The sequence below is a fragment of the Larimichthys crocea genome, chromosome VIII (assembly GCF_000972845.2).
Source record: "Larimichthys crocea isolate SSNF chromosome VIII, L_crocea_2.0, whole genome shotgun sequence".
Lineage (NCBI taxonomy): Eukaryota > Metazoa > Chordata > Actinopteri > Sciaenidae > Larimichthys > Larimichthys crocea.
Genome location: NC_040018.1, coordinates 10,164,205 through 10,178,731, shown reverse-complemented (window position 1 = coordinate 10,178,731; position 14,527 = coordinate 10,164,205). Strand labels below are relative to the sequence as shown.

Below are 14,527 nucleotides of genomic sequence, written 5' to 3'. Positions count from 1 at the left end.
CTCCACACTGCAGGAGAATGTAAAGTAGAAGCCGCTCATCGTTTTGCTGATCCCAATCATTTCAGTCAATTTGGGTCAAAGGGTTCTAGTCCCTGATGATGCAGTGTGTTACCCTTTTCTGCAGTTAGCAATCCCATCACGTTCAGGACATTGTAATCAGTGTTAGATGCCACTTAAGCTTAATTTTGCAAAGTTGTTCAGTTTGGTAAAAAGCTAGGCCTTCCTTTAAGCAGATAGTCAACTGAACTGACAACAGTGCTTCTGGTGAGGGGAGGCTCGATCCTAAAAGCTACTATTGTTGAACTGAAGTTTGGGGATTCGGTGTTAAAAACTTGTTCATTCACATAGTACCTCACCTTGCAATATTGGTGCAATGACATATCACAAGAGAAACTGTGACAATTTACTGCTATTTAGACTGTGGCCAACTTATTTTCTAGAATGAGATCATTTCATTTCCCTGTGGTCAGGAAAACTTAGAAAGGACATTTGCAGATTATTATGCTTCCAGACACAATACCCAGACAAGAGTAATGTGATTTGGCCTCCTGATAAATTCTCGCCAGTGTGTGTGTGTGTGTGTGTGTGTGTGTTCTTTGAGTGAGAAAATCTGTGTATCAAATTCAGCACCGTGGTCTTGGGTCATCTATTATTTCCTGGCTCCAAAGGTAGTAGCGGGAATTTAATTATTTTATGACTACATTATTGTGTACGTATATTTGTGTGTGTGTGTGTGTAAGACAGAGACGGTGAAGGGGGTTGGTGGAAAAAGTTTTGCCGCTGTCAAACACAGGTATGGAACATTGCTCATGATTATGAAAGATTGTTTTTCTAATTTAGTGAAAAATCAATATCTCTCTGTCTCTCCTGGTCTGACTCACAGCCTCTCTGCCTCCCTCTCTCTATGTCTCTCTCCTTTTGAATAGAGGCAAGTCCATCTTATTATAATTCAGCCCTTAATTACCAGCAGGGGATCAAGGCTAAATGAAGTCTGTGTAAATGCTGAAGCGGTTCATTTAGTCTCGCCAAAGTGTATCTTCTCCGGTTATCTAACTTGTTCTCAAAACAGCGGCAACTCCATTAAATTAGTCCAGATTTGGCAAAGTCCACCGTTCACTGGAGTGGCAGGTTGTCTGAGGATGTGACTCTTTGGTCTATAATGTCAACCACTGAAGTGGGACACACTTTATTGATAGAGATTGTAATTAACTGGCTGTGTGGAGACAAAGGAAATTGCACATTCATCATATCAAATTGGCTCAGGGGGCTTAGCAAGGGCCAGATAATGACTCTTTTCATGCCTGAGCCGTGAGCAGAGAGCAGACAGCTTGAGACTGCTACACTTGAAGGTACACATTGTGGTCATGGACGCACACAGACAGTTGTTAACATGCTCACCCAAAAATGCCATCAGCGATGTCCTGTCGTTCACAACTTGCGAAAGTGAGAAAAAAATCAAACGTGACTTTGTTGGAGCATCATGTCAGTTATTTTCCACTAATGTACACTACACAGGATGAAATTAGCAATGCTCCAAGTCTGAAGGGTCAGACATTGCTGAGCTGATATTATACAAAACATAAGTATGGTTGAAGTGAGTGTGAGTGTCCGTCATCATCTGTCCATTTGTCAGTCTATGCTTTGTACATCACACAGGAAACTGTACAGATTTTCAACATGTGTTTACTTGTTTGCTTTCGGGGTATTAATTTATCCCACTCTGATTTTATATTGCACAAAATAATGAGGCCAAGATCACCATGTGCATCATTTGTTTACGAATCCATACGTTGTTCTACATAGCAGCATTGTTCCAGATAAAGCTGAAGTTCTTACTCTTTATGTGCTCAAGGCTGAAACTGAGTTGCTGCTCTGCATGAAAAAATTAAAACGTTACTTTTGATGTTGTAGCTGTGTGAAAGAGTTGCCCACAACTACTAGTTAGACCAAATGAGGGATCGGTATCATTCAAACCTTTATTACTTTTCGATAGACATGCCACTGTGGAGATGGGATGCACCGATCCGCTTTTTTCACCTCCGATACCGATACCGATATCGATATCTGAGGTTTAGTATCGGCCGATCCGATACCGATACAGAAAAACGTTGTGGAATTATGGTAACAAACTGTAAATTTTATTGGGGGGGATCATAAGACTAGACTTAAACATTTCTTTCCTATTTTTAAAAAAACAAATAAACAGATATAAATGTATTGAATTACTTATGTATTTAATAATTGTAAAACAATCTTAATCATAAAAATATTGTGTGACTGGTTCAGTCCGTGCAATTAGGGATTCAAAATACAATGTAAAACAAAATAAGTAATAAAATAATAAAGGAACTGAAATTGAGAAAACAATAGCTTCACTAGCTTGGTAGACAAAGGAATTTGCCACTTATCAAGCATTTCTTTTAGGGTAGCTGCAATCGCGTCACTGATGTAAATGGTAAATGGACTGTACTTATATAGCGCCTTTCTAGTCTTCCGACCACTCAAAGCGCTCTACACTACATATCTCATTCACACACATTCATACACTGATGGCATTGGCTGCCATGCAAGGTGCCAACTGCTCATCAGTTTGCGGATCTAAGCATTCATACAAATTCACACACCGATGGCACAGTCTTTGGGAGCAATTTGGGGTTCAGTGTCTTGCCCAAGGACACTTCGACATGCAGACCGCAGGAGCCGGGGATCGAACCGCCGATCATCTGATTAGTGGACGACCCGCTCTGCCTGTGAGCCACAGCCGTGATGTGTGACCCACTGAAGTTTTTTGCACTTAACATTGCACTGTGTGGCACGAAACTCTCATCCAGCCAGTGTGCTGTTAAACTCAAAAGTGACACGGGGGACACGTCAGAGCTCCAGATATCTGTCGTGAAACTCCGAGCTTTGACGTCATATATCCTCTCCAATATGTGTTTGGACACTTTACCATGCAGTTCAGGTAGAGCCGTCTCGGACAAATATTTTCGGCTTACCATATCATACCGTGGCTCCAGGTGGCTAATTAGCAGCCGAAATCCCTTGTCTCCGACAGCGGTTGCCCATCCATGACAATAAAGTTCGGGCACGGGTCGGGTATTGGTAAACATAACATTGTCACAGATACCCGATCTAGAAAATTCTTCAATATCGGTACCGATACCGATACAAATATCGGATCGGTGCATCCTTAATGGAGATGGGATGACCAGAGACACAATGACCTGTGCCCTCTGTCTTGTGACACTGTGGCATCCAAACTTGCTATAGTTGCCGTTGTGCGAGTGCTCCACGTTTTTTCAAATTGTGGAAATGATTCATGATAAATGTTATAACCAATCGAAACACCCTGTGCAGACTCCAATCTCCCTAATATCCTCACTACATACAGTATAGTTGCACACTACTTCCTGCCTTGGCACTGATAAGTGGTAGTGGACGTAAATTGAGAGATGTGGAATCTTCCAGTAAGGGTGTAATTACTGGTAAAATGATAGCTGTTGGCTCAAGAGAGAAATTCAGTTAAAGAGTAACTTAGGCACTTTTTCAGTGTGTTAAAGTGACAAATGGGGACAACAAGAATACAGTCCAGTACTGAGTAGAAGCACTGCAGTCTGCAGCTGCGAAATAGGTTACAACATAAGTGTGCAATTGCACACCATCAAAATATGTCCATTAAAAGTGCTTGATTTTGCAACTGACTAGCTCAGATCGTGACTATCAGTGTCTGACATCAATATGGAAAGAACTTTACAGGGAAATGTAACATTTTATGAACCTTTCGCTTGAATCGGTCTGTGAAATCTCCTCTGTGGGCATAGGATCACAGCACAGGATCACAGCACCCACAGGAGCACCACCACTAGTCTCCTGAGCTTTGCAGCCTTGCAGCAGCCGGTTGATCCTGTCCCAAGATTTCAGAATGAGCTTCTACTTGAGTGAGACTTGGAAAGACACACAGTGGATTAACCATGAGGAACATAAAGCGTTTCATTGCGTGCTACAGTTGTGTTGTCACTTATAATAACAGACAGAGCCCCCTCGGTGGAAAAACAAGCACTTTGTATAGATGTACTTTGATGGTGAGCAATTGCCTGAAATTCACTTTGACACAAAAAGATGAGAAAATGAGGTCCAGCTTGGAAAATATCTAAGTAAACCTCCATGTTCAAACAATGTGATATTGGTACTGAATGGGCTGGCATTCATAAAGGTTGGCATGCTGACTGTGTTAATGAAGTCATGTTTTGTTTAGTTACGCATTGAAAGTTTGAATGGTCCTTCCATCTTTCCTCTTTATTCACCGCTGGTTCATCTTTGATGTCATGTAGCTCAGAAAACTCCCGACCTTTGAGAAGGAGAGTACTAATCTTCCAGACTTCACCTAGACGGAGGGTGGATCTGTGTTAGTGTTGCTGTTGTCCTGGACTTTCCTAAGAGCTGTTATTTCATAGGTGGCTGAATCTGATAAGGGCTTTACAGCTCTGTCAGCTCCTCGTTGACAGCTTGATAACTATTGTCTGCTCTCTTCCTATTTTGTCACCTCCATTTCTCTTCTTTTCAAATTCACTGCTCAACCTCTCATGCACCCTCTCTCTCTTCCCCTTTCTGCTCTCTCCTGTCACTCTTTGTGCTTGTACTGTCGTTCTTTCACTCGTCCAACTTTTGCACTCCATTTTACATGAGTTTCTTTTTCACCTCTTCTCCCTTTCTAGTGGTTCTGTTGGACACTACGACAGTGCTAGGAGAACTGGACTGGAAGACCTATCCCGTCAATGGGGTGAGTGACGTTTCTTTCAGATATAAATATTCACTGTGAAGCATCTTGCTTTCATTCATTATAATCAGCCAAACAAGTGAGTAAATTCAATAAAGTACACCAAAAATGAATTCAAACATTTTGATATAGCGGTTTTGATCATTTAGTAGAGTACAGCTCTGACCTAAACCTGACCTACAACAATTTCTTTCAAAAACTGAACCAGTGAGCCAGAGTCCTCAAGGTTTTTCTTGTGCTTGTCAGACACAGACAGCCAGGACCTTGGCTCTCAAAAATAATACAGCAGCAGTAGCAGGTGACATATTTTACATGCCAACCTGACAGTAGTCAGACCGATGTGTCATCCAGTGTCTATTCTGCCTCATTTCCACTTCATGGTATGGCTCGGCTAGACTCACTTGGAACCATTTTTTTTTGTCTTTTCTATTGGCAAAAGATATAGATAGTAACTGTTTTTTTTTTTTTGGTATCACCTCAGTCGAGATTCAAAGCGAACTGAACCAAAACTTCATCTTGGCGGTCAGAGAGAATCATCAATAAAATCAGGAGTCACTCTAATCAGGGCATCCTGCATCCACCATCTGTGTCGCACTGAAAATAAAATGAAGACAATGAGGTACTGTCTGCAGGGGAAAACAAATTCTTCAAAAGTACATGGAATCAAATGGGGGTTGAGCCGTACCACGGGGTAGAAATAAGCCTTCAGTTAGTTGCATTTAATTGTTTCAACAGTATTTCAGTGCTGCATATCACCATGTAGTACCTGCTTCACATTGAAATATAGTTCAGTTTCACCTAGAAAGCATTATTATCTGAATGTAGACTACGTATGGCATTGATGTTTGGCGTCTGACCTTGCCATGGCAAGAAAGCACCAAGCAGAGCACAGCAGGGAGTGCTGATACTATCTTTACCCCCCTAGTGTGAAGGGATCCTATAGGTGGATTCTGAGATGGAGCTGTATGAACAGTGGCATCAGTAGCAGCCAAGTGACAACATAAATTTCAGGTGGTGGTGTGCAGCTGTAGAAGCGCTCTGATATCTTACTTTCTAACCAAACCGAGCCCAGTTTTAACTTAGGTCTGATGACTTTTGATGTTCAGTGACCTTGCACAGGTCTGGAGGACGTCAAGTTAAACAGTTGGTGGGGAAAGTGTGGGGATATAATGCACCGATGTCATGCTTTAAAGCATAGGAGCGGAGCTGTCTTATGGAAGTGGCTTTTTTAGAATGACGCTGGAAGCAACATGTTTGTGCTGATAAACATGTTACCCGAATATGTCACTATTTTGGAAGCCAGAATATGTGATCCTACTTTCATGGTTACTAAAGTACGATTTCTGATGGTTGTCTGCATGCACGTCTTTGACTTGACAACATGATAATTAACAATATAACACTTTACGTGTTATACAGATCTACAGAGCATCACACCAGTGTATCTCTACAAATAACAATTCCAGTACACAGAGGTGAAATACACCTGTGAATCCAGTGGTGGAAAGTAACTAGGTACATTTACTAAATAACTGTATTCAAGTAAAATATAAATACATCATCATTTTAATATTGTATTTGAATTTAATGTTACTTTATACCTCTACTCTACTATATTTCAGAGGAAAATTTTTTTTTTACTTCACAACAGCAATAGATATAATTACTAGTTGCTTACTAGTTATCAGATGAACATTTTACATAAAAACATGAAACACTGTTAAGATAAAATTATTGGTTTGGCTCGTAAACACAAAGCAGTGTCTATATGGATCTTCTTGTCGAATTGTTTGCATCTCCGCCAAAGAGATATCTTCCCTTTAAACCTCTCTGAATTTTTTTATTTGAATAACAATTTGAGGACCAAATTTGAGGCTAAAAGTATCTATTATATGACAAACAAGCAAAGATTATAGTGTAAAAAATGAACACAGATTTTTGTGACAGTTTTTTGTTCTTTTCTGCCCCAATAATGAGAACATCTCAGCTTGATCTGACCTGTCCGTATCTATGATATACTCACTCCATCTCAACTGTTACCACAGTAAAATACTGCTTACATATTATTGCATCAGTATTAAGAATCTGATAATGTCATATATTATATATAATATATCAGCCTCAGTCAGTCCAGATACCAAGCTGATGTCGAGGAGTTGCTTACACAGACAGTGATCAGAAACATCCCGATCATGTGGTCAGGCATGTAAATAACCAGGTTAATCAAGGACTATTCGTTTCCATTAATTTCGTATTAGGCCAATGGTTAGGGTTTAAGGGCTTCTAGCAGTGTAGTTGCTGATTTAAACCCCTTTGCTTTACCATCTCCTTTCCAGTGTTGAGGAAAGACAATGTTGGCCACAAATCATGCGAAAAAACATGAAAAGCCATAGGTAATATATAATATAGAAATCCATTGCTGAACTATAAAAGGGAGAAGAAATCCAAAACAATCATGTCTAGTTGTCCCCACTCACGTTTTTAATAGATCACATAGGACAGTGTTAATGTGCAATGAATACAGATTTGATCAAACCTTTAAAATATCTAGAGATTAAACTAATTTAATTGTAGCATATAACTGTTATAAGGCTAAGCCTGAGGGGGAAATGCTGTAGATTTTCATTCTTACAAATACGTAATTCAGCTGGGACTGAATAACCATCAACCACAACAAAAAAATTTCCGTGATGCTGTGTCTAATTATGGACATGAGGTGGTATGGGGACTGTTTGTGCTTTCAGGCTATTATTATTAAAAGTGTAATAAATCCTTTGGAGAAAAACCAATAAATAGAAACAAAATACTGAGATATTTTCAGGGCCAAATACCAATATTGAAACAGCTTCTTCTCTCTTGTACACAGCTTAAACAGTTTTCTTTTTTTTTATTCATCTTTTTTTTTTTGCTATGGGGAGAACAACACCATTAATTGGTTGAACAAAAACAAAACGCCACCACCCAGATTCCCATCAAATCAATAATTCATCACAACTACACAGATTTAATGATATTTTTATAACACCTTTCTCTCTCTCTTCCCTTTAGTCTGACAGTGACAAATTGTCTTGTTTTAATCAAAACCACACACCTCTTAGCCAGGTTGAGTGCCTCCACAATTGCTGTTAATACAACAGTATCTGTGTGGAGTGTAGGCGGTGTGCGTGCGTGTGCATGCGTGTGTGTGTGTGTGTGTGTGTGTGTGTGTGTGTGTGATTTCCTAATGGCCTAATGTCTTTTTCACACCTACTGACATGAAACATTGATACTCCTTCAACCCTTAAAGGGAAACTCAACATTACTTTTTTTTCTTACTGTACACACAGATTTTTCTTGGTGTATTAAACAGGTGATTTTTCCAACAATACACATATTGTATAAACAAATAAATAAATAAAAATAAACACTGCTCAAAACTGGCTTGATGTTTCTCCTTGGAATTTAAACCACATTACTTAACTGTGCTGAAATAGCCGAGACTTCGACCTCTATCGTTGACCCCAACTGTGGGAGTAGCTGCCATGCTAAGAATAAAAGGCAGAACACTGGCTACCCGCTCTTTTCCACTTCTCTCTCTGGTTCTCTGGTGGTATACAACCTCACTCTAAATATCTCCTTACTCAAATTAAAATACTGCAACATTTCAAATAAATTATAAAGATGACTTAAAATACGTTTTCTGTAATATTTATTTCACATTCATGCATGCAGCGCACATAAATCACTGATTCGTTTTGAACTAAAATGTCTTGGAAAGATAATAAATAAATGAGTAAATAATGTTTTTTTTTAAGAATAATTATGATTAATTGGGAGTAAACTTTCCTTCTACATCAACTTTCTGTAGATGGGTAAGGTCAAGCTGTGCTACTGTATTAAAATCTCCCATAATGGTGGTAATTCATTAGGCTAATATTTTCTAAGGTGGTAGACAGTGTACAAGGTTTGAGTACACTGTTTAAGCTAGCTTCAGCTTCCCTGAATCAATTATCCTTGAACCTCCATGGACTCCAGACCCATAAGGTCAGCCACAGCCTGGAGTTCTGGAGGCTCAAACACAGCCATAGGTTTAAACTGGTAATGCATGGGACATCCTGTGCATGTCCTATGTCCTATGAATAAACATCTGGCCATGGAAACAACATTGTTACAAATTTCAGTTTGATATGTAGCTGTATATTGTCATCAAAGTATTTTTGCTTTTGGAAATTATCACAGTGACAAATGCACAGACCTCTTCTTCATGTTTATGCACTATAATTAATGTAGTTTTATATAGTACTAAAAGTCCAGCTTACTCCACTCTTTTGACCATGAGGCATGTAGCATTGTCAAGCTGAGGGGTTCCCATCTTTACACACTTAGTCAACAGTTTTTGTGGAGTTTAGACACCGAGACCCAAAATCACACCCACTCACAATGATGAAAAATGCTGAGTGTGTCACATAGTCTGTGAAACTGAGACACTGAACAAGCATTGGCCCGATGTCAGTATGTGAGTAGGATTTATTTCTAAGTGATATTGTAGTTCATAGGTTGTAACCAAATACAAAAGCTGTGATAATAATAAGAACAATAAACTTGATTCAGATAGCACCTTTCAACACACAGTTACAAAGTCCTTTACAATGAAATAAAACACAATAAAACAAACAAAACAACAATGGCAATAGGATTATTTTCCTTAAGTGCTAAATTAGCATTAAATTATTGCTATAAACAGCACCTCTTTTGCTCCATTTTCCTTGTCCGCTTCTCACAGTTCTACCTTTGTGATCACTGGCAGTGAAGTTACCTTAATAATATACATGAACCATGAGTGGGCGAAGAAAGGCAACTAGCTGGCTGTGTGTGGCAATAGTACATACTGTACTACAGCCAACTGTACAAACAGGTCTAAATTTCTAGTCGTGCTTTCTTGCCTAGCTCTACTTGCAGAAATAAATAATCAAGAAACATTTAATAATGGTGCTAAATGAAATAATTAAGCACTTAATTGAATGTTGGTTCTAAAAATGGAGACATCGATTGAAGCCATATTGCCTCACTGTATTGAAAGGAGAGGTTCTGCTCATGTTAGTAAGTCTGGTCTTTATGCAGCCATAACCATTGGAAGATGATCTTTTTATCTGTGAGGCAAAAGCTCAGCCTAAACCTCTTTTCAACGATAAACAACTTTCAGAACAACGTTCCACTGACTAAGCTCAGCGGCTGTCAAAGATTCCTGTCAGGAGCTGAGTGCATACCTTAAGCTGCCAGTAGTCACAATACAGACAGACAACACACACACACACACACACACACACACACACACACACACATACACGCGACCCTTACCAACAGTGGACTGTCATTGTACACCTACCAAGTGGTGACTGATTTTTTTTGTGTATTTTATTTGCCTCTTTTGCTCCATTTTACTTGCTCACTTCTCACAGTTCTACCTTTGTCATCACTGGCAGTGAACTTACTTTAATAATATACATGAACCATGAGTGGGCTGGCTGTGTGACGCAATAGTACATACTACAGCCAACTCTACAAACAGCTCTTAAGCTCTAGTCGTGCTGTCTCGCCTAGCTCTAGTTCCAGAAATTGTCATCAAGAAATATTTAATGATGGTGCTAAATCATTTAAGCACTTAATTGAATGTTGGCTGTAAAAATGTTTTGAAGCCATGTCACCTCACTGATCTTTATGCATTACTGATGTGGAATATGGCAAGGCAAAAGTTCAGTCTAAACCTCTTTTCAACAATAAACAACTTTCAGCGTTCCACTGACTAAGCTCAGTGGCTGTCAAAGATTCTTCTCAAGAGCTGAGTGCATACCTTAAGCTGCCAGGACCCACAGTACACACAAACACACATATGAACACACACACATAATAAATCACAACAAGTAAAGTTAGAAACTCACCACATTTTATATGCCTGCACGTCTTTGCTCAATGACAGGGATTTGAAACTGCTTCTAAATGTCACGAAGAAGGCTAAAGTGTGTCTTTATGAAGCCAGTGAGGAGCTGCTACAAGCTGGCATCATCAATTTCAAAACACATTCATAGCGGAATGCAGAACACGACTTTACCTGAGAGGTAGGAGTCCTCTCTGAGGCCCGGTCCAGACAGTGGAATAAACATATTGAGATTTACATGCACGACGTGCAGCTGCTCTGTCCAGCATTGTTGCTGAGTACTGAGACAAAAACGGAGTACAGGGAGGAGAAAACAGGGTGTACTGTGCTCCTACAAACATAGTGTAATATTATTTATTTATTTTAAAGCCCTATTTCAAGAGGCAAATTAAATGAAATAAGATCATAATTATACAATCATAATTAAATGTGGGTGCAGAAACAGGCATAGAAGCTGCAGAGATGATAGAGACCCCATTCACCTGATTACAATCGTCAGTGTAGCGTCAACATGATTTAAATTCTGTTATTCTGTCAGAAAAGTTACACAATCTTGCTTTAATATGAGCATAATGTTCTACTGTGGTGATATGACAAAAAAGAATTTAAAATTTTGAGGTCGCAGGCTCACAGAGCAGACACCTTCCAATCCCAACAACATGTTCTGCAGCACTGCATATCAAACATGCTGGTTGCTTCATACATCTTCCTGTCACAAGGCGTGTTTAAAACAACCAGCCATGCAAATGTCTCTGAACAACACAAGTGAACTGTATGTTTGCCTACTGCAGGCCAGATAAGCATTTCCCACTCTTAAGGATGCTACACATCAGAACCACCAGAGTGCCAAGCCACTCACTACCTCTCGAATCCATTAATATGACTGCCACAAGTTCAAGTCAGAGTAGAGACTGAGACTCTTAAAGTAAATGGTCATCTACTTGGCATTAATGATGAAGTCTTCCACGATCCTCCCACCCTCTCCTTCAAATCACCATCTGTATGCAGATGCCATAGTCTTTAATTGTTGCAAACTTTGCTAAAATCAATTTGGACCTGGAGAAAGTGCACCAGAACAAGCAAAAGTCAATAGGACACCTCATGGGGGCAGGTCTAATTGTAGTGTGAGTGTCATAGTGTTGATATGAAGTGTTTTAATTGCGTGTGTGAGGAAATGTTTAAAAGAAAACTCCTGGGTCATGATGCCAAACTACATTGTATGAAATTAGGCCCCAAATTATTTTTGCATCATTTAAAAATGCTTTAAAACTATCAATTAGCAAACTCGACAATGAACCTTTTTTTTATGGGACAGTTTTAGTGAACCTTAAATTGCACCCTCATATTGCAACATTAGTGTCAATACATTAAGTTGTTCTACACCTTGCACTAAAAAAAAAACCTTGTTTCTGTCTGCTACAGTCTGCTAAGCTCAGGGCTAATAGGCAGAGCGATTAGTAGGTGCATATCTGATTGCCTCAGAGAGTGTGGGCTGCAGCTCATCTTTCAAACTCTGGGTTCGCATTTGTTTTCTCTGCTCTGAACCATGCCACATCCCAAGGGGGCATTTTAGAACACTGAGGCACAGAGAGTGACAAATTACCATTTTCTCTTGTTTGTATGCATAATGGAACTTCAATTACTTAATGCTGATCTTATGCAAACCAGAAAGCCTGCTTTCTTTAAAGATACTGAGTTTTTCGTTTCTGGTCTGTAAGCAGGGCACTGAAACGACAGAATGAACGGAGTATGTAAGTTAAAGAAACTCTTTTTACATCAAGTGTGTGCGTCTTTCTTAAGTTACAATTTCCTTTATACACTAGCAGAAAATCAGCCAGACTGAATGAGGCATGGCAAAGCACTGCTGGCGTCTGCAGTAGACTAGTTGGCTTCTCACTTAAGTGAACTCTGAATGAACGCCTGACTTTTACATTTTTAGCTATGCTGGCGGCATGGCTCTAGGCAATGTCGGTCTGTCAGTTGGTCGACGACTTTGAGTCTGAAATATTTCAGCAACTATTGGATTCATTGTCATGAGATTTATTACAGATATTCAATTCCTTTCATCTTAGTGGTGCCATGAGCAGGTCAGAGTTGTCACATTCAATTACATATCTTGACATGTGTGAGATTGGCTCCAAACATTCATGGCCTCCAGATGGTGATTAGTAATAACTTTGATTCAGTGACCTTTCATGTAGGCCCATCATCAGTTTATCCAATGTTTTTCCCATCAGCCTCAGCTGTGTTTATTTCTAAAATTTTAGCATGCTAGCACACTAAACTAAGACACGTCAGCATTATAGTAAGAATGTGAGTAGTGGTTAGGAATAGGGTCACATGTATTCATGTCTTACAACAATATAAATCATATTAAAATATCAAAAATCATATTATGTTCATATAAACTAATCTTAGCTAACTTATCTTAGCTATCTAGCTCAGAAGTATTTATGTTAGAAGTAGGATATTCAGTAACTACATTTCATATTTTAATCAATGATAACTACACAATATTTTACATCTGTGCATAGTATAGTGAATGTGTTTCATCTTTAACTTAAAGATTGACCTTCTCTTTTAAAACTAAAAGATTCCAGAGAGCCTGGTGATTAAAAATAAAATACTAATACCTCTAGATTATGGGATGATACAGCCAGAAATATGCTCATGAAATCCTATATGACATTTTGTTATTGTTCATTTTTCTATTGCGTATTTTTAACAAACACAGCTAGATTTAACCTGGGCTTTGGCAGGAATCATTGAGCCAAGTCAACATCACATACATGAAAATTTAATTCAGTGTTCAGTCTTCATTCATAAATGCAATGATTAGAATTGTTGAACTAGCAAAGTATAAATCAGTGGTGGAAAGAGTACTGAAAATCTATTACATTACTGATTACTCACCTATAAGTAAAGCTACTGGTATTAAAAAATGTTTAACTAAAAGTGCAAAGTGTTCTTTTCAAACACTACTCACAGAACTTTTTAAACATGGCTGTTTAATGTATGAGCAGAAGTAAGAATTCAGGTGAGGACATCGAAGAAAAATGTAGAAAATAACTACATTCATAAACATTCAGCACATTTCTCTGATAAATGATACAAGGTATGAGCTGATCAAAGAAATATACAGATAAAGTTGAAATTTCATTATAATATAAAAAATTGTAGGCAATATTAAATATTAAAATTGAATTCAGTGTTTTTGAATCTACGTAGAACACATGTAATTAGTATACATTTCCCCTAAAGCACTGCAACAAACCTCAGACAAAGTCAGACAGGGTCTAACCCGTCTCCATTTGATTTCTGTTTCTCCAAATCTTCAGTCCCTACATTACTTCCACCCCCTGCGCTGTTTTAAGTCACTGCAGTTACCTCTCCAAACCTGTGCTGTTGCAGCAGGTTTTTTCATTGTTTTCATTGGCCCGCAGTGTGTTTTCTTGCCAGATTAGCGAAAAAATAGAACAGCGGCCAAAAATATCTTTGCAGATCACAAACCAGCAGTGGAGCTCCGTGCCGCACTCTTTCTGATCACCCTAATTGGTTAACGTGGGTGCTGAAAGGAAGTAGGCAGCGCTTTTGGCAGTGCTCTTCCACCTTGTGTCCCTGCCGCAAAAATAATGTAGATGAAAGGTTTGAATATAATTTAAATTGTAGGCCTGCTCAGTAGAGAATTATGTTAATAATGTTAAAAATAGTAGATAAGTAGATGATACAACATAGTGCATACAAAGTAAAAGTAAAATGTTTGAAAGGTCTGAAAAAGGTTTGAAAGAATACTGTAGATGTTGCTGTACAATATAATTCTTATTTCTGATTCCATT

General features: G+C 38.8%; 1 protein-coding gene across 2 annotated transcripts in view; it reads left to right on the top strand.

Moving 5' to 3' along the window:
• Nucleotides 1-14,527, top strand: part of LOC104923028 (ephrin type-A receptor 6) — a 58,068-nt gene that overhangs the window by 5,157 nt on the left and 38,384 nt on the right. For both annotated transcript variants that reach the window (XM_019279327.2, XM_019279328.2), the window contains exon 2: nucleotides 4,716-4,780. In XM_019279327.2, coding sequence (XP_019134872.2) covers nucleotides 4,716-4,780 — 65 coding nt within the window. The remainder of the gene's footprint in view (nucleotides 1-4,715; nucleotides 4,781-14,527) is intronic.